The sequence below is a fragment of the Rhagoletis pomonella genome, unplaced genomic scaffold (assembly GCF_013731165.1).
Source record: "Rhagoletis pomonella isolate Grant_MI unplaced genomic scaffold, Rhpom_1.0 Rhpom_scaffold_00009, whole genome shotgun sequence".
Classification (NCBI taxonomy): Eukaryota; Metazoa; Arthropoda; class Insecta; order Diptera; family Tephritidae; genus Rhagoletis; species Rhagoletis pomonella.
Window position 1 is genome coordinate 15,550,599 of NW_023458563.1, and position 25,621 is coordinate 15,576,219.

Genomic DNA, 25,621 nt, shown 5'->3' on the forward strand with positions numbered 1-25,621 from the left:
GTGAAAATCGTATGTACCTAATTAATAAAAATATGGTTATTTTTAAATAGGTGGCAGCCCCACTCAAAAAAATTAATGCTTTTTGCACATACGGAGACCATATCAATTTACTTGGCATCTCATTTTTTAGTTCAATGAACGGAGGAGATCTTATCATTTTTAAAAAAGTGGCAACCGTACTCAAAATATAACACCTTATTGAACATCTAAAGGCCAAGCGCTTTCATTTGACATCTCACTTTTTGTAACTCGATGCAAGGATCTTATAAGTTTTTAGACAGGTGGCAACCCTATAGAATTGCTAAGCACTAAAGATAATACCCATATCGATACAGGATAAATAAAACAAAATCTCATCCAAATCCGTTCAGTAGCTTTCGAGATTAGCGTGGTCAAAAAATATTGGCTTTGCTTTATACTACGTACGGATGAGATAGTCATTTTAAATAGGTGGCAACCCTACTAAAAAAAATTAAAGTTTTTTGTACATGCGAAGGCCATGCATGTATCTAATTTTTTTATCCAACGAACGGTAAAGATCTTATAGTTTTTAAACAGATGGCAACCCTACTCAGAAAAATAATACATTATTACACATCTAGAGGCTAAGTCTTTTCATTTTACAGTGACGGTGCAAAACTGATGCCTACACTTATTAGGATTGAATGTAGTAATTTTCGTAACAGGTGGCAACCCTATTAAAAAACTAACACATTTGTGCTTTTCTAGAGGCCAATCGATTTCATTTGACACCTCATTTTTTGTAATCCAACGAACGGTGCGGATCTTATAGTTTTTTAGACAGGTGGCAACCCTATTAAAATTCTAAGTAAAAAAAGATCCCTCTCCTGTCGATACAGAGTATATTAGAGAAAATCTCGTCAAATTTCGTTCAGTAGTTTTCGAGATTACCGCGCACAAAGAACCTCGACTATCCTTTATACTATGTATCAGGGTTGTTGCGAACATTCGCATTCGCATTCGCAGCCGCGGAGCTTCCACATTAATTTTAACATTCGCATTCGCTTTCGCATTCACAATAATCAATGCGGAGCTTTTGCGAATGCGAATATTTTGCAAGTGGACCGATAAAACGTATATATGGCAAAAAAAAATTACATATTGTAGCCAATATTTTTGCCTGTGGTCGTAGGAGCATTTGTGTAACAAAACTGGTCAAATGTCATATTTATCAACTTTGATAAAAGTGTTTTTAAAATATTATTTCTTAAGCTATATAACCGAGCTATCAATGGACAGCCATAAAAGTTCCCACTTCTACTTGACCTTTGACGTTCGTCAAAGAAAACATAGTCCTTTTAATAATATTTTTTTTTTCTGTGCTTTAAATACCTGCTTTGACTACTAGACACAAAAGAAGAAAGTGTGCACTGTAATTCTTAACAAAATTTTCGTGATTTGCTTTTCATTTTATAGGCGGCATACACGGTGCGTCTGACTCGTGAGTCGGTTTGGATGTGTTTGTGAAAAGAAATATGTGTTATTTACACCAACATGACTCCCGGCATGATTCAGCTGTGTGTAGTCGAAGGCGAGTCAACACGTACACAAATGACTCGCGAGTCAGACGTACCGCGTATGCCACCTATTTCATTTATTCCTTTGAATAATTTCAACTGGGGCTCTTTGGGGAATTTATTTTTAGCAAAAATTTTAAAAACAGTACCTTTGTTTACTTGTTGGACAATATTTTTTTCATAGGGATATATGTACATTGGATCCTTGGCTAAAAACTTCTATGGTAAAACTGTCCCTTCTTTGCTATTTAAAGTCAATGAGTAAGCTCCTTCAATAGGGATTTCCAGTAGAAATGATCAACGTCTACCTATAAAGAGAATCGATGCTCAAATAATTAAAAAGCTATAGGTCTGACCTTTAATTAGATAAGAATTACGTAACTATCTGTTATTCAAATGCTTATAAAAAACGGGGTGCTTTAAAAAAAATAACAATATAAGTGGTCTGTAGATAAATCGAAGCAAGAACTGCACTTAATTGCCGTGGGTGGAAGGCCTTTGGCTACACAAAAATCAGTTAGGTCAGGAGTTTTATTTAAGTCTGTGGGCCAATATTTGGCTGCTCCAGAGGAATAGGGAGGGATATACACTGAGTTTTGTAATAGCGGCGTAAGGCTGCCGTCCTTTAAAACTAATTAGGCGGGAATCCCAGAAGGTGTGTTTCGCGTTATAATCGTCTCCGGAAATAAACTAGTTCTCGAGAATTTTGAAAAACTTTTCATATTCCTCCGCACTGATTGTGTGTTTTGGGGGGCTTTATATTGCGGACAACGTTAATGGCCCTTTCCGATCTTCGACATTAATAATAATAGATTGGCGCTTACACATATGTTAGTGTTTGGCCGAGCTTCTCCTCCGACTTGTGGTGTGCGCCTTGATGTTGTCACACAAAGCGGAGGGACAATAATAACACAATCGGCAATAATATTTGTAAATATTCTTTGTGGTATGAGATTTTATGCAATACTTTAAAGTGTTTCGAATCAGTATAGCTGACTAGCGCTAGCCTTATTGTATGAGTTCATCGTGTGGTAACACTTATAGTAGTGCACTTTGAAGTGGCTTTTATTGGTGAAGTGGGTCTGAGATATGGGGAGTATATCTATATTTTGTGTCTTTAAAAACGCTGTCACTATGAGTGTTTGGTTTGAAAGCTCATCAGCGTTCTAAATAATAATTCTTATGGGATCAAAGGTGTGAAGTTTTTCGTCGTTAGGGTGACGAGGAGATTTATCATTATTGTAATTTGTTGCACTTCTTGTTTCAGTAATGCTATCATTTCTAGAACTCAATTTGCTTTGTGTGTTTGTAATGGAACTTCAGGACTATTTGCAACATTAGCGTTAGGTATCGTAGCTGTGTTTGAGCATCGATACTTTCGATATTTAAGAGAAAAAAACTCGATACATCGATATATACTGTTCAACTTTTTATTCTAAATGAAATACTGAAAAAATCTACTTATTCAACAAATGCATATATCCATTTACCAAAAGAAAATTGTATTATATACTAGCAAATCCCTGGCTTGCTTCGCGACGATAAGAACTTTTGCATTGACCAATACAAAAATAGTGTTGAAAAGCAAAAACGGTTTGTAATGTAAACATTATTAGCTTAGGTTGAAAGGACTGAAGAGCAGAACCTTCCTTACTCAGTGGCCAAGAATAGTAACGCTGAGATAACGTATGGTATATGTCCTAATCTCCTTCGATGTTATGAGCTCTTATTTCCATCTGTGAGATATCTGAAAGTATTGCAAGGTTTAGCAAGAGTACGAAATCTCCTTTTAAAAAGCTTCTGTTCCACAGGAAGAAAGAGTTTTCCTGTTCAAGCGGGGTCATTGATGTTCCTACCATGTTCTTTTTAATTCGTCACACTTCTTGGTATATCGATGACCCTGGGATGTGTCTAGGATGGGGCTTTATTAAGTCATCTAAAAAGTAATTTTGTAGACTACATCTATTGGCGGTGCCACGCCCCTGGCCAACACTCACTCTCTTTCAGTTTACTATAAACGCCACGCCCTCTTTTATAAATTCGTTTGTATACATTTACCACAGATCTTATCACCAAATTTCAAAGTCACGTTAGGTAGAGGTCCGAAGATATAGAAAGTAAGGCTATGGAATGTGCTGCGGCCCCTTATACAAATTCACTTACGTTTACCTCGCTATAAGCGCCTACTTTAGATATGTCTGAACACTAAATTTCGAGGTCATGAGACTTATCGGGTCTAAGTTATAGGTGATTAAAATTTGATGCCTGTAAGATGTTCCACGCCCCTTTTACAAACTTATTTATGCATATGGATAGTTTAATTTAAACTTCTATCATAGATCTGTCTTCACACGAAATTTAAAAGTCGTGTAACTTCGGTTCCAGGTTCCAGAGTTATTGCTAATTAAAAATTTCACGACTATGGGATGTGCCACGCCCCTTGCACAAACTCATATACCTTACTATAAGCGCTTACCATGGATATGTCAAACAAAATTTCAAATTCATGTGACGTATGATCCCGGAGTTATTGCTAATTATATTATTGCTATAGGAGGGGCCTCTCCCCTTCTACAAAAGTATATCTACTTTACAATAAGCATATACGATAGATATTTATGTATGTCAACAGACCTAATTTCAAAGTCATGTGACTTACGGTTCCGAAGTTATTGCTGATTATAAGCTTGACGCTTATGGGATGTGCCACGCCCCTTGTACAAACTCATTCCTATATACCTTACAACAAGCATCTACCATAGATATGTATGTGAACACACCAAATTTCAAAGTCATGTGACTTACGGTTTCAAAGTTATAACTGATTAAAAATGTCACGCCTATGCGAGGCGCCATGCCCCCTTGTCAGATCCCATATTTCTATACCTAGGTTACGTCCGAGGTCACTATGGGAAAATCTTTTGAGGCGGGGACTTTTCAATTAAAAAAAATTTTTTTTCAACATAGTTTGTGGTTTTGCTTTTCATAAATGATCACTTGTCAAGCCAATGGAAGTACATTATATCGCGCGTAACTAATATTTTTTAATTGCTACTCTATTTAAACCATACTCTCAAAATTTTTTTTGTATTAGCCCGGTCAAGGTTGCAGTAACGTGCATAAAGCTGAAAATTGGTACGAATGTTACAAACTTCATAAATGAAATGTGAAAAGTCCTTATCGATCCCAGATCTGTAAAAAAAAATTATTCAGGGTCAAAGGTCACATAAATCGATTTTTACTATTTTTTAGCTAAACGGTAAAATTTATCATAAAAATAGGTTAGACAAAAGTGTAGATCATGCAATTATCTCTAAAACCCGTTATGACACTTTTTTCCCTAAGAGCCTCCATTTCTGGGTTATAACGACTCGATCGACATCCATTTTGTAATAATTCATTTAACTTAAATAATAATTTGAATTCAAGTTAATTTTTTAACAGGTGGTAGTATGAAAAACTCAGTCCGTATGGCAGGTTCCACGGGCCCTTTTCTAAGAACGCACATTTTTTCCATGAGTATAGTGTTGATTTCATATATATAATTCCAAAGGTATGCAGTAACCAAAATTCCGTTTGTATGGGAGGTGCCACGCCCCTTTGTCTATTCGGAATAAAAGCAACCCTATATTTTAAGTTGGGCTAGATGACACCAGTGTGCGAAATTTCATTAAGATCGGTTGAGTAGTTAAAGCGCGAAAGCCTAACAAACAAACCTTTCGCATTTATATCAGTAAGGATTATCGAGTACTGACCATTAAAATAATTTTTAGAGATGAGCATTTTTTACACAGACCCAAATACACAAACACAAAATATTACACCAGGGCTAATGAATTTTCTTGCCCTTGATTGGTTGTGCTCAATGAAAAACCAATATTAAGTAAAAAATTACGCACTGATCACACGTTTGCTCAAGAAGATTTATCAGCAATGATAAGTAGCACATTGTCTTTTAACCTAGGATTCTCCTTCTGAAGAATTGAAGAAGTATGTTTTATACCCACAAATGTAAAATAAGTGCCGATCAACGACTACCACAAGAAAATTCACTTTTTTTTATGAAATACGCGAAATTGAGTTACAGTTGTATGCAGCCTTTTTTCTCGTATTTGGTAACTGGCACATTTGTTTTATACCTGTCATTTTATTCCTCAGAACCTATAAATAAACGTCTGAAAACCCCGAGCTTTAGGTCTGACGGCTCAAGAAGTTATACCTTAATAAAAAATAGATTTTGTGCGAGTTGCACTAGAAATTTCCTGATTTTCTCGAGTTTAGCACGTAAACTGGTCATGTAAACCATTAGTTTTGTTTTGAATAACTATTTATTGATATTTACACATATAAGTATTATTAACGAAGGTATATTAACCGCACTTAGTAGTGCAGCTGCTTTGCAGCGGCAACAATATGCCAGTACGCAAAATTTTCCCGTCTCAAAAGATTTCCCCATATACCAGTTAAAGCCCCATGAAATTCCATTTAGTAGTTCCGGAGACTAGTGAGTTCAAACAGCCAAACAATCTACAGTTTTATTATAGCATAGAAGATATGTTCACCAAGCCCGAAAATAGTAAGCTTTTGCTTGGAATTGCTTATTTAGGGTTTGTTTATTTTAATCATATATGTAATACTTCTATATTGGCAGTAAGCTAACTACTCAATGTGTAAGCATTCCGAAATCAAAGCGAGACAGTCTAGTACCATTTTTGTCAATGTATTGTGTACTTGAGTGCCGTTTTTGTATATGTGTTGTGTACATATTTATTTATAAACGTATGTGTTCCTTTTCTTTCGTACGTGTTTATTGATATATCTGTACTGTAGTGTTTTCGGACGGTACTAGCTCTTACTGCCAATATAGGAGTATTACATATATGATTTTAAACTAAGTTCGTGTCTCTTAAAAAAACGTTAAGAAAAAAATTCCAATATTTCGTGTGTGAATAGTAGTGCCCATGGAATTTTGATTCTGATATTTCACAGCCAGCTGTGTCACTCCGTCCTCACGAAATAATGGAGCGGGCATACATGTATGTATTTCTGTTGAAAACGTGGGTAGAATTGTGCCCTTTGTTCTCACAAAAAATTGGAAACCTGTACTGCTTAAGAAAATTTGGCTTATACATTTTTCTTGAGCATTTCTTGAGATTTTTTATATGGATTCACAAACAAGAACATAAAAACAGATTTTGGCTTTGCAAACTCTACTTCAATTGCATTTCAGCTGGGATACAAAATTTGCAAACCGAAAGTTTGTCTCTACGGGAAGGAATTGGTGTTATTGAAAAAGGATAACGTTATTTTACATACCTTAAAGGTATTCTTCGTCAAATCGACAAAGTCCTTTTTATCTCCCACTTTTGTTTTTAAAATGTTGCATGCAAGATTGCCAAACTACTTTTAATAATGATGAACATTAACAAGAAAGAAAACACAGAGGCTACTTATTATTCAAGCATTTTTTTTATATATTTTTGAGCAATTCGCTCTTCAGTCCAATGACGAGAAAAAAGGGAAAGTGTTCGTCAAATCGACGAAGATTACCCGTCAGGGTTAAAAATAATTTATCTCAATGGGGAATAAGGAATACCTATTTAAAATAATGAATTCAGTTCGTGTAATATAAACCATATTATTTTGAAAAATATTAAAAAAAAACAATGGAAACATCTAGTTTTAAATTCTGTTCATCAGTGAATGTCGAACGGTCGTTTTTCGTCTATTCAACGCTCCTAAACGACCAGCGCAGATCTTTATTATTTGAGAATATCACGCAACACGATTGTCCATTATAATTTTTCATTCGTTGAATAAAAACTAAACATTATACTTTACTTGAATTTTTTTCGAGTATACTTACCAATGTGTGTGAATCTGTTCCTGAAAAGGAAAAAAAAATCTGCAAAATTACGTCGAAAAAACATTTTTTTAAACCGAAAAAGTTAAATTTTTGAAACAAAAATATAAGTTAAAACTGTTCTGAGTACCTTTTCAAAAGTTCTAGAGTTCCTGAAAAGAAAGTTCTGCAAAATTACGCCGAAAAAAAACATTTTTGTCGAAAAAATTGAAATCTTCTTCTTCTCTATTGGCGCTGTAACCGCCTAAGCGATTTTGGCCGAGTCAAAAACAGCACGCCAGTCATTTCTCTTCTGTGCCAACTGACGCCAATAGGAAATGCCAAGTGAAGCCAAGTCCTTCTCCACCTGGTCTTTCCAACGCAGAGGAGACCTTCCTCTTCCTCTGTTACCATCATCGCGACACCCGTTGAATACTTTCAGAGCTGGAGCGTTTCTGTCCATTCGCACGATATGACCTCGCCAGCAGGGCCGCTGAATTTTAATTCGCTGCACTATGTCTATATCGTTGTAAAGCTCATAAAACTCATCGTTAAATCGTCTGCGGTATTCGCCATCGCTAACGCGAAAAGGCCCATACATCTTGCGCAGAATCTTTCTTTCGAAAACTCCAACGACTCTCGACGAGAGAGGAGTTTACTTCCCAATTGCCTACTCAGTCAAAAGTAGCACTTGTTGTTATTGTCGATGTCGTCGGCATACGCCAGAAATTGTACGCTCTTGTAAAGTATTGTGCCAGAGCGATTCAGTACGGCGGCTCTTATTATCTTCTCCAATATCAGATTAAAGAAATCACGCGAAAGAGGTCAACTTGTCGGAAACCTCGTTTAGTATCAAAAGGTCATTCCCAATGCTGACGAAGTTGGTGATATTTCTCAACGTCATTTTACACAGCGGTATTAGTTTCGCGGCGCTGTGGTGTACTGGTAAGCAATGTGCGCTTCCACTCCGCAGGGCTTGGGTTCAAGCCCTGGTGAAAGCAACATCGTAAAAATGAAGAAATTTTTTTTTTAACAGCGATCGCCCCTCGGCAGGCAATGGAAAACCTCCGAGAGTATACCTGGCATGAAACAGCTTCTCATAAAAATACAATCGCCGTTCTTAGTCGGCGTAAAACTGTAGGTTCCTCCCCTTTGTGTGACAACATCAAGGCGCACGCCATAAATTGTAGGAGAAGATCGGCCAAACACGAACATATGTGTATTTCTAAAGTTTTTGAGAAACTTGTTAAAAGTAGAATCTTATCTTTTCTTGAAACCAAGAAATTTTTCAGTTCAATGCAATTCGGTTTTAGATGTGGGCGGTCAACAGAAGATGCTCTACTGGAATTTTGTTCATTTATATACAGCGAACTAGACAATAAAAATAACTGTGCTGGTCTGTTTGTTGACATCACAAAAGTATTTGATATGGTTGATCACCAAATCTTATTAGACAAGTTATATTGCGCGGGCTTTCGTGGGTTTATGTATAATTGGTTCAAATGTTACTTGTCAGGAAGGGTGCAAAAAGTAAAGGTTGGGAGTAGTTTGAGTAATCCTGTTACTATTAGCTTAGGAGTGCCTCAAGGATCTGTTTTAGGTCCGATACTATTTCTGGTTTATTTGAATTCCATATTCTCGCTCCCTTTCTATGGAAAAGTTACAGCCTTCGCAGGCGACCTTGCTATTGCCTATGGTTCCTCGAACTATTTGGATCTTATAGCAGGAGTCAATAAGGACGTACATTTGCTCCGGGGGTGGTTTTCTGCTCATAAGCTTATTGTCAGTAAAAAAACCAAGATCATGTATTTCAGTCTAATTCCAAAAATCTCACCCGATATTGACATTGTATTTCATGCCTCTAACTGCAAGCGCTTTGAACTGAATAGTTTCTTGTGCTCCACTAAATCTTTTAATTCTGAAACAAACTGTTGTCCTGAGTGCTTTTTAATTGAAAAAGTAAGCGACTTTCAATACCTTGGTGTTTCTGTCGACCAAACCTTAAGTTGGTCTACGCACATTTCTCGTTTGAAATCCTACTTGCGGTCTACTGTTCGATATTTTTATGGTCTACGAAAGATTTGTTCTAACTCTACGCTTAAGACTCTCTACTACACCTTGGTTCACTCTAAGCTTTAATATGGCATAACCTGCTGGGGCGGTGCATCTTTCAATAAAATCCAGCAACTTTTAACAATACAGAAATGCATCATAAGAAAAATATGTAATGTAAATCGTTTGCACCACACCATGGAGCTATTTAGTGTTCTGGGAATTCTGCCTATAAAACATCTGTACTTCTACAAATGTTTAAAGATATTTTTCATTCGCTGTGGCTATTTACACAGCCAAGTCTCTGAACTTATAACTTGCGGAAAAACTTGCACGGCTTTATGGCTGTTCAAATTTCTCGTACTACACACTTCAAAAACTTCTACACTATTGTTTCTTGTAAAGCTTTCAATGCGTTACCTGCGTATATTCGTGCTATTAGAAATTTGCCTAAATTTTTATCAAAAGTAAAATTGTTTCTTTTAGAGCTTTCACACGACGATATCAAAAGTTTCCTGAGTTCTGCGACTTAAAAACTTTAAAATTTAAATATATGCAATTGTTGTTAAATATTATTAATATTATTTTTTCTATAAAATTATCTTAACGTTATCACTGTTGGTTATATATCTTCACCCCATACACACTCTCTTCATTTCCATAATTTTTATCTTTTGAGATGGCATCCAATACAAAAACTTAATGTTTTTAAGGAATGCCTTACTTTTTCTTACATTAGTTTAGCGATACTAAGTATTTTAAGTTACTAATGTACTTACCCAGCAAAAAACACGATTACCATAGAAACGAATGTGGAAACGAGCTAGGCGATGGGAATCGCTTACCCTTTCGCTTCAGGAAGGCCTTATTTTAACATGGGCATGTCATTGGCGGTAGGCCCTTACCCGCAGCATTACCTTCAAACAAAGGGAGAACGCATGGATAAACAGAATCCAGAGAAGCGAACAAAGAATGCCTTACAGAGAAACTAATGTAGAATGCCCAGATGAGTACATACTTATTTATATTATATCAGAAAATGTCTTAAAAGATTAAATTTAATTAAAATTTTTATAAATCAGTTTTTATACAAACATATGTATGTATTTGGGTATTTAGATTTTACTTAAAAATCGGTATGTACATACATGCATATTTAATTAAGCTTAAAATTGTACTTCCTCACTCATGTACTTCACTTCATTGACTGACTTCAACTTCGCTGCAAATTGAACAAAGCAAAACATGATTTTTATGCGAGACAAATTTCCACAGAAACTAACGGTAGGAAAAGATTTTTTGGATATTCAATATATTTTTCAGCTGACTACGATGCAGCATTCTACGTTGCATTCCCCGAAATGAAGCAAAGAAGCGAAATAAAAAAAATATTGTAGGACATTCTACTTTGCATTCCCTGAAATGAAGCAAAGAAACGAATTAAGAAAGAAATATTATAGGACATTCTAATTTGCATTCCCCAATATGAAACAAAGAAGCGAAATAAATAAAATATTTTAGGACATTCTACTTTGCATTACCGACAATGCCTAAAAGAAGCGAAAAAATTCGATGGCATTATAACGCTATGCCTTCTAGAACACGTTACCACTAAAAGGAATTACCGATTTTTTGCTGGGTATATGTTGATTTTGTAAGAAGAAAGAATAAATATTGTTTAGGCCTTCGCCCTAAATATTTCTATATTTTTTCGACCCGCCCTAATGTTGGCATATGTGCACATGTACACACACATACATGTGCACACGTATTATTATTAACTCGCGCCGTTAACTGATGTTTCCCGCCGGATAATAACCTATCGTTAAGTTTCCCCTTAATATCGGTTGTTGTCCGGCGGTCCGATTTAAAATCCCGCAAATCCTTAACTTCACTTCGGTTTAGAAGATCAACGCGAGCAGACCAGCAGCTACCAGGCCACTGTCACTAAGGTAACAACATTGTCATTTATACCAATATTTATTTAACTCTGACTGAATATTTTATATTAAACAAATATTAAAAAACAAATATTTCGCTTTGGTTTTTATTTCCATTCGTTATCACCTGCACCGGAGCGTTATTCCCGATACGCGCCCCCGTGCGAGTTCAAATATATTATTATTATTATTATTATAAAGCGCCAATCTATTATTATAATCATTATTATTAGTTTCGCGGTGTACCAAATTCAGACATTGCGGCATAAAAACCACTTCTTTTCGTGCTGTCGAAAGCAGCTTTGAAATCGACAAATAGGTTGCGTGAGTCGATTTTATTTTCGCGGGTCTTTTCCAAGATTTGGCGTATTGTGAATACCTGATCTATAGTGGATTTTCTATGTCTGAAGTCACACTGATAAGGCCCAATCAGTTCGTTGACGGTGGTCTTCAGTTTTTCACACAATGCAATCGATAAGACCTTGTAACCTATACTTAGGTAGCTGATCCCGCGGTAGTTGGCGAGTATGACGGGATCGCCTTTCTTGTGGATGGTGCAGAGCATACTTAAATTGCTGTCGTCGGGCATGCGTTCATCTGACCATATTCTGCATACGAGTTGATGCATGCACCTTAAGAGCTCTTCGCCGCCGTACTTGTATAGCTCCAGCCGGTTTGTTGTTTTTCAGCCGCGTAATCCCTATTCGTACCTAGTCATAGTCAGGTGGTGGGACATCGGCTCCATCGTCATCGACTAGGGGCCCGGGTTCGTCTTCTCTTCTACTTTCAGCGCTGAAACGATTCAGTAGGGTGTAAAAGTATTCCCGCCAAAATTTAAATAAGTTCTGGACATCGGACACTGAGTCGCAATTGTGGTTCTTACAGGAGTTCGCCCTGGTCATGAAACCCTCCGTAAGTCGCCTAACTCTGATAAAATTTTCGGGTGTTTTTCCTGTCGGCCAACATCTGAAGCTTTTTCACACTCACGTATTTTGGTCTCTCTCTTCTTATTGTGGCAAATACGTCTCGCTTCCTTCTTCTGTTCCCTGTAACACACAAGTTGCGGCTCACATTCCTCATAGTACCAGTCAGTGTTGCCGTTTTAACCCTTTGGTGGCTAGATTTAGCTACCACATACTTTTTTTGGCCACATAAATTTAAAATTGCCCCTAGCCCTTTTTTAGTCCTTTGGAGAATTTATTCATGCGTGGTTTGAAGAAGTTCTATATTTGCTTAATTTAAACTAAGAAAAAAAAAAAAAGTATGTTCCCTACTTTTTATACATATGTACGTACTGTAAAAGTGTTAGGGCTGTTAACTTATCTGTTAACGATTTAACTATAGTTTGAAATAGATAAGTTTACGGCCCTTAATATGCTTAATTAAGTTTTAAATGGTGTAATTGTACCAGCTGCTGGTGCGACTTCAAAAACTATTTGAAAATTTTATGATTGTACCAGCATGTTGGTGTCGTGAGTGGTGAAATCAGCTCAATTTTCTAAGTAAAAAGTATTTTGGCGGAAATTTCTTGCGCTATATGAGTCAAAGCCGTGTTTGTGGAAGATATCGTGAACTTAACATTGCAGTTGTGAATTAACAAAAAAAAACAATGTTTAACAAAATGGTAAAAAAATTATGAAATTTCGGATCTAATCATTTCGATCCTTCCTCGACCTCATTTGTAAAGAAATAAATATTGTACCAGCATGCTGGTAAGTTGTATGCTTCGAGCCTGATGGTACAATCACTTGATGGAACCAGCAGGCTGGTGTCGTATATTTCCCCTTTTATACAAAAAGTTTTTGGTTTGATAAAATATTAGCTTTTTTTCAGAGATCAATTGTTTTCTGTACCATTTTCTATTGAACATGTTTGCGCATATACTTATATATGAACATGTAAGTAAAAAATTTTAGCTACCATTTTTAGCCACAACGACTTTTTTTAGCTCTTTCTTAGCCCTTTTTTTAAAGCAATCTGGCTACCACTAAATAGATTCGCGGCAACACTGGTACCAGCTCGCGGAAATCCGACTACTTCTTCGGCGGCGGTACTTAATGAGCGGTAAATGTAGTTCCAATGCTCGCGTTTTTCGGCTTGTTGAAGAGTGCTTTCCGAGATCAAGTGTGAGAGTGGAGTGGCGAATAAATTGGCCATCTGTTGTGATTGCAGCTTTTCAACGTTAAGCTTTCCTTGCATTGTTAGGCGCACATTTTTTGCTGCACAGAGGCGGGTGCGTATCTTGGCCGTAACAAGATAGTAGTCCGAGTCGATGTTTGGCCCTCGCAGAGTACGCGCGTCTAAAACACTGGAAGCGTGCCTTCCATCTATCACAACATGATCGATTTGGTTTTTCGTTTTTCGATCTGGAGACAGCCATGTAGCTTCATTGATCTTTTTATGCTGGTATTTAGTATTACCATGTTTCGGGCTCCGGCGAAGTCGATCAGCCTCAGTCCGTTATCGAACGCTTCGTCGTGGAGGCAGAATTTTTCGACGAGCACGATTTTGATATCGTCTCAGGGGCAGCGCTCAAATTTGCTCCTAGCGCTCATAGAAGAGATCCTTGGACGGCTCGTCCTTCTCTTCCTTCGGGGCATGGGCGCAGATGAGCGAGATGTTGAAGAATCTCGCTTTGATGCGGATTTTGTATAGACGTTCGTCCACCGGGGTGAACGCCATTACTCGGCGACGGAGTTTCTCTCCTACCACGAATCCAACACCGAATTTGCGCTCCTTTACGTGACAACCGTAGTAGACTTGCCTTGCCCCGCCCATCGCATTTCTTGGATGGTGGTGATGTCAGCCTTGGTCTTCCCGGGAACACCAACCAGCAGGGCAGACGCTCCTTCCCAAGTGCATACTCTCAAACCATAGTCCTTTATACGTTTGCCGTGGTCGTCAGCAGAAAAAGAGCGTCTCATCCGAGGCTGTTTGTTCGTTTTCATTGGGCGGTGTTTTAACGTGGTGGGTCCCAAACCCAGCGCACGCGATGTTTTACGCCTTCTCACTTTAGCTCGCTCCCAATCGGGTGTTTGGTCGATACCCAGAGGATACGTGGATATAAATATCCGGACGTTGTGTGCTGCGATTTGAACCGTACGCACAAAAATCACTTCTGCCCACTCCGAGGCAGTCAAAAGTTTTTCCCACTTACGTGGACTTCTGCACACAGAACCAAGTCGAAATAGTTAAATTTAAAAAATTTATATATATAAATATGAAATCTGTTCTAAGTTGTTCTTTAATGGTTCTAGGGTTCCTGAAAAGGAAAAAAGTTCTGCAAAATTACGTCGAAAACCACATTAGAAAAAGGAAAAGTTAAATTTAAAAAATAAAAAATAAAAACTAAAACTGTTCTGAGTAGCTTTTAAAAAGTTTAATTTTTTTTCATAAAGATACCTAACTATTTCGACCTTTTTAATGTGTTTTTGACGTGATTTTGTAGATTTTTTTTTTACTCAGAACAGATTTAATTTTTATTTATTTTTTTGTAGAACTTTTTTGTACCTTATCAGAAACTCTACAACAGTTTTATTATTATTTTTTTCAAAAATTTAACTATTTAGAACTTTCCTTTTCCTTCTCAGGAACTCTAGGGCTATTGAAGAACTACTTAGAAGACTTATCATTTTTATTTTTTTGAAACATTCAACTTTTGTGAAAAAAAATTTGTTCGCCGTAATTTCGCAAAACTTTTTTTTCCTTTTCAGGAACACCAGAACTATTTAAAAATACTCAGAAAAATTTTTTATTTGCTTTTTTTGCCACATGTCGTATGCTACGTGAATCTGGCATACATAATTTTTGAAAAATTAAATAAAATTTGTCAAAGTATCCAGAGCTTTTTTTTCCTTATCAAGAACTCTAGAACTATTGGAAGGCTACTCAGAACAACTTTTCTTTTGTCGTTTTGCGTCATACCGTATTCCAACTTCCCAGACATTTTTTTTTTGCTTATTCCTAAGTTTCTTTGCTAATAAATTGTTGTTATACTATTATTTCCTCGCTTCGAGAAAAATACTCAAAATATTCAAATATTAAATAGCGTTTAGCAGATGAATGTATGTACATACATATGTACATACATATGAAGGGGAAGTCGGGGTATTCTTGGACACAATTTATTTTGGTCCAAAACTCGCAAAAAACATACATTTTCTAAAAATTTTATAGCTTGGTTTTGTAGTACGAAAAATAACCTTTCTTCCTATTAACAGTTTGATCAAATTGTATTAAATTATGCATGTTATTTCAGTTGGCACAAATTTATGTTTTTGCACTTTTGAAAAATCTCGGAGAATTATTTGGCAGTTTGTAAATCGAAAAAAATTGGTGGAAAACATTTCTTTGTGAACAAAAACGAAAGAATACATCATAATTAATAGAATAAAGCGAAAAATTACGATTAAAATTATTCCGAATCGCAGTGAACACCCGGCGCAACTGAGGTTAACCCCTCGATCACAAACAATACAGTGGGCTGTGTTTCAGTGGTTTTCTTGTTTCGGAATATTTTTTTGCAAATTATGCAGAAATCAATGTCTTCTTCCACGTCAGTTTCGGTTGGAGACGGTATTTTCTTCATAGGTCAGCCACAATTGCAGGCGATGTCAAAACGGCGGATTTCAGGATATTGCCGAAATCATTGATGCCTCCTTTTTTGTATAATAAACCGGCATTCTGGCTAAACCAAAATTTATCGGTCCAAAAAACGATTATAAATTCCCGAAAAACTAATGCTGTGTAGAAATTATGCAAGGAAAATCCCTCAAATGTCAACATCTAAGTGTCCAATAATACCCCGAAGACAGTGTCCAATAATTCCCGAACTCTCATTTTTGCAAAGTCGCGGCGTATAAGTACATAGGTACCACAGTACAAACTTTATACAAAATTATTTTCTGTGTCGGAGGCCCAAGCTTCCACGAGTATTATAAATATATTTAACCGAGTTAGTTTATCGGAAAATCTTGTCAAAATGAACAAAATACTAAGTGAAAAAAAAACTTTCGTAGTATAAAATTTCTATTTGCTATGGCAGCGAGATAACGGTGCGTGTACAAACGTCGAGGGCTCAATGGAAAATGAACTCAGCATGAGACGAAATGATGACAGTTGGTTGAAACTGTCAAGCATTATTAGGGGAAAAAATATATCCTGCTGTCTAACAATACCCCGTGTCCAAGAATTCTCCGACTTCCCCTATGTATGTAGGGAATTGGTATTTTTCGCCTACATTTACACAAATATGCGGAATTATATCAAACTATTACAAATTTATAAATATTTTTTATTAACAATAATACAGCTTCTTTCCATTATTTGTAAGATTCACTTATTTTAAATTTTGTTCCGACAATATAAACTCGTCTTGGAGTATCTGTACGAATCTTCAATATGAACGGATTCTATTTAGGCTCTCTGCGAATTTCGAATTTACGTTCGTAACCATTCGGACTTAGTGATAGCATTTTCATAGATTTCACGAAAATCGAAGCTACGATGGATTCTGTGATAGCTCTGATTATTATGATATTCGCGATATTTTGCCGTTGTGAAATTTTTTTCAGTACTTCGTTTATAAAAGTATGCTCGTTCTCTAACAAAAGCCATGTAAGTCTAAATTGCAAACTTTTTAATTAGAATTTCTAGAAAAAAATGTTGGTATACAGATTTGTAGCCTATTAAATTCTTATATAGATAAAAGAGTATAAGTCGAAGTCGCGAAAAAATTCCGTTCATTTCTGATAATTTTATTTGCTGACGGTGCTAGGCATTTTATTCCATACTAAGATGCATGTTAGACGATGCACAACACTGTCGGCAAAAAAAAAATTATCAAAACTCAACGGAATTTTCGGCCGCTCAAATAAGTAATGAGAAAATGGAGATGCCACACTCGATTAATAAAAATCGATGTCGGCAAAAAAAAACCATGTACTCGATATATCGATACTGACATCGATATATTTGCAACTCTACTTCACATAGGGCACGTTCCACATTGTCATATTTGGACTTTCTTTGATTTGAGATTAGATTTCATATATAGAGGGCTTATATTCAAAACCCTCTATCTGAAATTTTCACAAAAACAACTTTGTGATGTTAGAACCCATTTGGGACCTGACTTCACTGATGTTAATTCTGACTTAGCAATTTATTCGTAAATTATTCTGTCAAGCGTTATACAAGGTCAGCATTAATATCACCGATGACAGTTACGTCTTAGGTGGATTTCTATATCAGAATCTCGTTTTTGTGAAAAGTGCAGGTAGAGGGCATTGAATATAAGCCCTCGATATATTATTGTTGTTGGAGCTGGGCTTAAGCTCAACGATAAAAAGTGGTAGTGGCTTTTACTATTTTTATGCTTCATTTTCCAAATGTTTAACTGTGTGGCCTCTCTTTCTTTCATCTTTAAGAATGAAATTCGGTACTTTTTGCTCTAATTGGGCCACAATTGTTTTATATGCATCTGGGGATTTTGCTTGAACTTTAATTTCTTCGTCGCCTACAAGTTTAAAGTCGTTTACTTTATCGACAAATATAAACGGAGGCTTAAGTATTTTTTCTTTGGCTCGTTGATTTCCCCGATTTCCAAGGCAGCAGTTTTATTTAATTTAAGCTGATCAGAACGGCTTCGCGGGCATCTTCTCTGACCTCCTCACGCAAACCGACGTTCATGTAGGTGAACATAAGTTCCGTAGTATTGCCACTCTCATCATTCCGGACATCTAGAAAATGGGGAGAGTGGTCCCACTGCTAAAACCTGGGAAACCGTCCAACAAAGGAGAGTCTTATCGTCCGACCACTCTCCTTTCCCCGGTAGCGAAGACACTTGAGGCCTTGCTACTACCACGCTATACAAACCACCTGACTCCAGCAAGGCATCAGAATGGGTCCTGTAAAGGGCATAGTACACCAACAGCACGTATCGCCATAGACACACAGATAATTCGTGGCATTAACAGAAACCGCCCTGTGAAAAAATAGTCGTAGTAGCGTTGGATCTGTCAAACGCTTTGACACCGTCAGTCAGTCCACGCTACTAGAACACATTGAAGCTTCCTCTCTCTCACAGGGACTCAAACGGTGGTCGGTGAATTATCTGACTGGTCGATATCCGTCAGTCATTTTCAGAGACAAAACCAGCAAACCGAACAAAATTAAACAGCGGCCCCACAGAGTGGTATCCTTTCCCCGCTGCTGTTTAATTTTTATATATCAAAGCTCCCTCAAACAAGAGGGAGTTTCGATTGTCTCTTATTCCGACGACTGCTCGACAATGGTGTCTGGGGTTGGAGTCGGTGACTTGTGCTCGAAAGTAAACGGTTACCTCTACGAACTTTCTCGTTCTTTTTTCACTGCAAAGAGCCTAACCCTCTCCGCTAAAAAATCCTCGGCAACCCTCTTTACCACCTACACGAAGGAACTTAGACTACAGCTGGGTATTCGCGTCGATGGCGAACCGATTCCGGCGGTAAATAACGCGAAAATCCTCGGAGTTACACTCGACAGTCTACTCTCCTTCTCGGCGCTCTCGGCGCATACAACCGCAATTGTCATTTAACTACATAGCCGCAACAAGGTCGCGAAGTCGCTAGCCGGCAGCGCCTGGGGCAAAGGCAAAGAAACGTTGTTGGTAACATACAAGGCACTTGGCCGGCCGGTTCTAAACTATGCGGCGCCCGTTTGGTCGACGTTGAAGTAAATGAGCGGTATGTACCTATACTGAGTCCATGGTGATTTTTGTTTACTATTTGGAATGTTTTTCAGGTTACAATTTTTTGTTATTTATTTATTAAAATATGGTTCAAGCTTTAACTCGACTTACTTTCAAACTCTATACAGAGTTTAGAAAAATTCAACAAATTTTCATCAAAATTTTGAACATTTAAATCTGAATTTCCAAAAAATATTTGGGTATGCAGTTACATGGCTTATGAAAATCTAGTAAAACAGGTGCAAGTTTTAAGCGGCTGAATGGTCGCGTTGATTTTTAGTATTTTTTTCTGACGGCTTTTGTGGTTTTTTTCATATAACATGTGCAATTTATGATTTTTTATTTTTCGCAATCTATCTTACGCATCTTATTCTACAAGAAATTTGCGTTTATATTCAACGTGATTTTTTAGTAACTTAAAATTAGTAACTAGAATTGCAGGTAACTGCATACACAATTTTTTTTTTTAAATTCAGATAAAAAAGTTCAAAATTTTAATGAAAATTTGTTGAGTTTTTCTAAATTCTGTATATGTAAAAAATTTTCACTTTAAAAACATTGCAAATATTTAAAAGGGTCGTAACCGGTTTGTCTCCAAACCAAACTTAACAGGGGAATGCGCTTTTAAATATGTACATGATGCTTTCCATTTCCAGACAACCGGTCAGGTACGAGCATGATTTTTAATTTCGACCAAACTCAAATACATTGTTTGTTGGTCCAAATAATGAGACACGTATTTTTTCTTTTGGCTCGGAAAATTGTTCGGCCGAATTAAACGCGATTTTGTTTTTTAGGCAAAAATCGATTATTCGAATTGACAGTGAGAATGTTTTTTTTAAATGCCCATAACTTTGTCAAAATTGAATAGATTCCAACAATGTTTTTACTCAAATGTCAGTAATTCTTGTCACTTCAAGATAGAATGATACAATTATTGATTTTCATTATTTAAAATTTTTTATTTAACAGTAAACAAAAAGTGCAAATTTTTTTTTAAATTTAATTTCTCAAAAAGTGTATTTTTTTTCTCTCAAACTTTTTTACCGGGAAAGAGACACTTTGAACTACAATCAACCCAAATCTCTAATAGCGAAGATTTTTTTTTTCTGAGTTATGATTTTTTATAGAAAATATACGTTTTTGTGGTACATACTACAATATTCTTATATTGTTTAACTAAATGGAACATATGAATGTAATATATCAGCAAAAAGTACAGCCGTGATCATTTTTTGTGTATCAAATAGATATTAGAACACACTTTCCACCATACAGTTTCGAAATACAAAATCACATTTTCCCACTTTTTATAATCGAAACTGTATGGTGGAAAGTGTGTTCTAATATCTATTTGATACACAAAAAATTATCACGGCTGTACTTTTTGCTGATATATTACACACATATGTTCCATTTAGTTAAACAATATACGAATATTGTAGTATGTACCACAAAAACGTATATTTTCTATAAAATATCATAACTCAGAAAAAAAATCTTCGCTATTAGAGATTTGGGTTGATTGTAGTTCAAAGTGTCTCTTTCCCTATAAAAAAGTTTGAGAGAAAAAAAAATACACTTTTTAAGAAATTAAATAAAAAAAAAATTCCACCTTTTGTTTATTGTTAAATAAAAACTTTTAAATAATGAAAATCAATAATTATATCATTCTATCTTGAAGTGACAAGAATTACTGACATTTAGTAAAAACATTGTTGGAATCTATTAAATTTTGACAAAGTTATGGGCATTTAAAAAAAAATTCTCACTGTCAATTCGAATAATCGATTTTTGCCTGAAAAACAAAATCGCGTTTTATTCGGCCGAAAAATTTTTCCGAGCCAAAAGAAAAAATACGTGTCTCATTATTTGGACCAACAAACAATGTATTTGAGTTTGGTCGAAATTAAAAATCATGCTCGTACCTGACCGGTTGTCTGGAAATGGAAAGCATCACATGATTTCTTCAAGTAGCACGGATTGCTTTGAAATCGAGAGCACACCTACAAAAATACCTGAAAAGGTTTTGTAAAGCTTTAGCGTAAGCCCCTTAATATGTTTAAATATACTATTAAAACTTGCCTATCCGCCATCCTTCGTTTTTCTCACCAAATCCGAAATTAGTTTTCTTCAAGCCAAATTTGACCACGGATGACGGAAATTCGTTGAAAAACATCTTATGCCAGACGCATCCGATAGGCCGAGCGATTTCCAATCGGACAATTTTACCGTCCTAACTGATGCGCAGAATTAACCAGATTACACTGGTTTACAGTAAAAATGCACACTGGATGCCACAATCCAATTCCTATGAAGAATTTCTCTCTGGATCCCAAAATCGAGTTAATTTTTTTCTATGGATGGACTTAATCACGTACATATATCTTACAAAGAAATTAAACAATCTTAATACAAAATGTGGCAGATGAAAGCTAACAAAATTCTCCATAAACCGTGTATACATCACTTCCCGATAGCCCTGATAGTTTTGGTTTTTTCTTTGATAAAAAAAATGAAAAAAAATAATTTAATTTAATAGGGAAAAAACTTTTAAAAATAACAGATTCGTGTAAATTTTTTATTTTATTTGCGTTAAAGCCTGTTCTGTTACAAAAAAATGAATGCTACTAAAGAAGAAAATCGATGGATGAATAAAAAAGAATGAGTATTCAAATGAAAATGCGCAAGAATTTTTTGTGAGAATTCCGTATACTATGAGTAACACTCTTTCCTGCTCATATTTCAATCAAAAATATCCTTGCGCATTTTCAATTGTACCATTCCATTTTTTTTTTATTCATAGATTTTTTTCTTTAGTAGATTGATTTTTTTGTAGCGGAACAGGCTTTAACGCAAATGAAAAAATTACCAAGAATCTGTTATTTTTTCTCATTTTTTCCCTGTTAAAGTTTGAATTTTTTCATTAATTCAAAAAACCATAAATGTGAAATGATTAATTAATTTCTCAGAAACTATCAGGCCTATCGAAAAGATATACAGTTTATGTTTTCAGCTTTCAATTGCCACATTATATTAAGATTGTTCAATTGGTTCGTAAAATATATGTGATTAAGTGGAACCACTCTTTTTCTTAAGCTGAATAACGGTAAATTGGAAATATCTCGAAAAGTTATCCATAGAAAGAAAATCAACTCGATTTTCGGAATCAGCGAGCGATTTCACATAGGAAATGGATAGGGGCATGTGGTGAACAAAAAAAAAACGCCAACCGCATTTGTACGCACATATCTGGTTTATATTTCAATTTTGTAAGCAGTGAAACATTTTGACAAATTTTAATTTACAAACTCTAAAAATGTATTTTCGTGGATAATTTTTTCATCCAATTAGTTCATTTTTCGCAGTCCATTTTAGTACTTTTCAGCTGACTCATACATAAGTATATGTAAATACAAGTATTTGATCATGTTGGGCGTATACAGCCGTTACCGGTTGAGCATTATTTGGCCGACACCGGTTGCAGTGTGCGCGAAGCGTTACTCCAACAAACAACATGAATACACACACTATGCCCGTAGCTTGCAATCCAACTCGATCTATTAATGCCTTGTATTTTTGTATTTCCTCTTCATTACATTTAGCACTCAATCATCTTACAAACATCCTGTTAAATCAGAGTCTCCGCTAATGGATGAGAATCGTAGCCCAGATCGAGATATATATCAGCACTTGAACGATGGTCGCATGTCTATTGCTACTGGGCAATCACGCTATATCGAGAGCAACTATAATAACAAGAAAGATAGAAGTAATAACAACGCGAACAGCAACAATGATAATAACAATAATAGGTACAACACCTCAAAGAGTGTTTATAATAATCAGTATAACTATAAGGGCAACGGTAGGACGGGCACCAGTAATGCTAACAACAACGGCAGGGACCCTTACATGTCGTCGTCCAACTCTAACGGGTCTCTAGCATCCTCACTGCGTAGCTACATGAATATAAATAGGAATCGCAATAACAAAAACTACGGAAAACAAAAATCATTTCCGCCGTTAGCAACTGGCTACGTTGGGTCCTCTGTAGCAACATCCCAAACAAGCAATTATTTTGACGATGAGCACAGTATGGGTATTCCAAGAGCATACCCAGTGCGTCCATCGCATTTTCGTGAACGCAATCGCGCCATATTCAAAGAGGTAAGTATAATTTAATGCGTTCCTACGGAGAAACATATTTCCCTGTACTACCAGCCAGTCATAAACCAAAAGCTGAAAAAACTTGGCAATAAGAACGAATTGGTATCAAAGAAAATGTTACTACTTATCCTTAAACTGATAAAAAAAAGAATGTGGGGGCTCCACTGGCTACAATTGGTCTGCTTGTGGAGAGCTTAGTGAACGCTGGGTCAAGACCTAGGAATGCAATTTGGCTAGGTACTTCTGACCAAGGATGGACCGGCGGCGATCTAGGCAGTTTCTAAGCCCAAACAAAGCACAGCTATCGTTATTGATTAAATTCTAAGCTGGTCGTTGCCCGATTTAAAGCCTTGAGGTAACGCTCAATAATGCCTACAACGGTATGAATCATGATGAAGTGAAATCATCTCAACATCTACTACTCATATGCCTAGTCTTCACGATTTTAAGCTTTAAAGACTATTGATCTCACTTCTATGTCACTACCGATAATATTTCGGGAGTTTATATTTGCCACATTCGGAACTTTATTGTGAACAGTTAGCGGTTTTCTACCACAAACCCTTAGACCCCGTCATTCAATTTCGCTTTTTCTAAATTTTATCACAAAGAACCAATAGCTAGTCCTTGATACTTATTTTAGATAAAGTTTAGATAATTACCCAGTTATGGTAAAGAAAAAAATCACAATATTCCGTGAGATCTCTCGTAGGCCTTGGTGTTACCAAGAAAGTAGAGGCCTAAGCTTATACCTTAGTCATGAAGAGAGTGTTAACAGTCTGATAGTCATTTGGTCCCGAAAACGCCAATAATTCCTGAGAACCCCGAATTGTCCCGAAACTTCACCAAAAATAAAACACTTAACACAAGAAATTCCCAAACAAATGCCGAGTAGTCCCGAAAAAGCAAATTTCTGAAAAATACCGAAAAATAAATAAAGAAAGACCCTGACACATCTTGAACGTTCTCGGTAAAATCCCGAGATTAAAATGTACCAAAAACGTTTCAGAAAATCTTCGGGGAATTTTCCGAAAAAAACAAAAAGTTTTGAGGAATCCCGAAAAATTCCGAGTAGGCTCTAAAAATCCCAAAAAATTTCGGAAAACAAAAACCACGAAAAATCGGAAACAAGTTAAGAAAAGTCGCGAAAAAACCAAAATCAAATCTCGCCAGAGTCCTGAAAAGTAAAAACAAGAAAATCTGGTACTATACTTACTGGTATCGGTCCAATCACTCAAGGCAACTTCAAGACCATAGTCGTATCTAAAATGAAAATATGAATATGATTTCAAAATCAATGTGGTGATTTCCCATATGTTTTTTCTTACCTTTTTCGCTTAAACTAGGACTCACCCCTTGAAAAAACTGCAGAGACTGATTACTTCTCAAGGCAGAGTCGTTCACAGCAACAACTGAATATACCCAGCAAGGAGAGGGTGTTGTTAAAAGGCATCATACAAGACTTTAACCGGCATACTTCAACGTCAGCCATAGCCCCGGAGTACATGGAAAATTATACAAATAACAAAAGTCGTATCGAAGCCGAAGCGGCACCTGCTACCTCCGCAGACGATCTCTACACTGATGAACTGGACATATTCGCACGGCCGTCCATGGACAAAGGAGCGTTGAGCAATAATATGGACAAAGTAGATGATACGTTTTCTGTTGAAGAACCGTTAGCGCCGAACATCAAAGGGTGGAATGAACTGGACTTGGCGGACGCAAATATATTCCTGAACTACGTCAAGCCTCATGCGGGTTATCCAGCTAAGGAGGCAGCCGAACCACTGGAACTGTATTACTATGGCAACTTTTACTAACTTCCTGAAACATTATCTTAAACGCAAATCAAATACGTTCCTGATGTGGTGGCACGTAGACAGATGTTTAGAATAGAGCTAAGTATATATAAAAATCCGTATGCTAATGAAATTTGAAATTGTGACGAAGCAATATACGTTGTAAATACATCCATATGTGCTGAAATATGTACTTAGTTTGTATGTATGTAAGTATGTATTTCATATGCAAACTGCGGGGTTAAAAAAAAAACATGAGATACATATATGTATATGTATACGTAATGCATCCGAAGGTGTATGCGCAAATGAAAGGCACGTATTTCCCGTTTTGTTCAAACAAGCGAAAAGTAAACGTTACATACGAGCGAGTAAAAAACTGGAGTTACCTTTCTTAACTTAAAAAACTGCACATGCATTGCGGTCATTTAAAAAATTAGACACACATTTTTGCCGAACGTAAATTTGTATCACTTAAAAATTGCGCACAGATTTATGTTTAGTACAAAACTAGAAATAGATTTTTAGAAATTTAAAACCTGTGCTTA

At 36.3% G+C, this 25,621-nt stretch overlaps 1 protein-coding gene across 1 annotated transcript in view; it reads left to right on the plus strand.

Moving 5' to 3' along the window:
* The window catches only part of LOC118745596 (bromodomain-containing protein DDB_G0270170), a gene marked incomplete at its 5' end in the record, with an annotated part of 156,215 nt that extends 130,953 nt beyond the window's left edge, over positions 1 to 25,262 (plus strand). Inside the window, 2 exon segments of the mRNA XM_036479106.1 lie at positions 22,707 to 23,271; positions 24,618 to 25,262. Of these exon segments, the coding sequence (XP_036334999.1) occupies positions 22,707 to 23,271; positions 24,618 to 25,094 (1,042 nt within the window).
* Between the last annotated feature and the right edge of the window lie 359 nt (positions 25,263 to 25,621).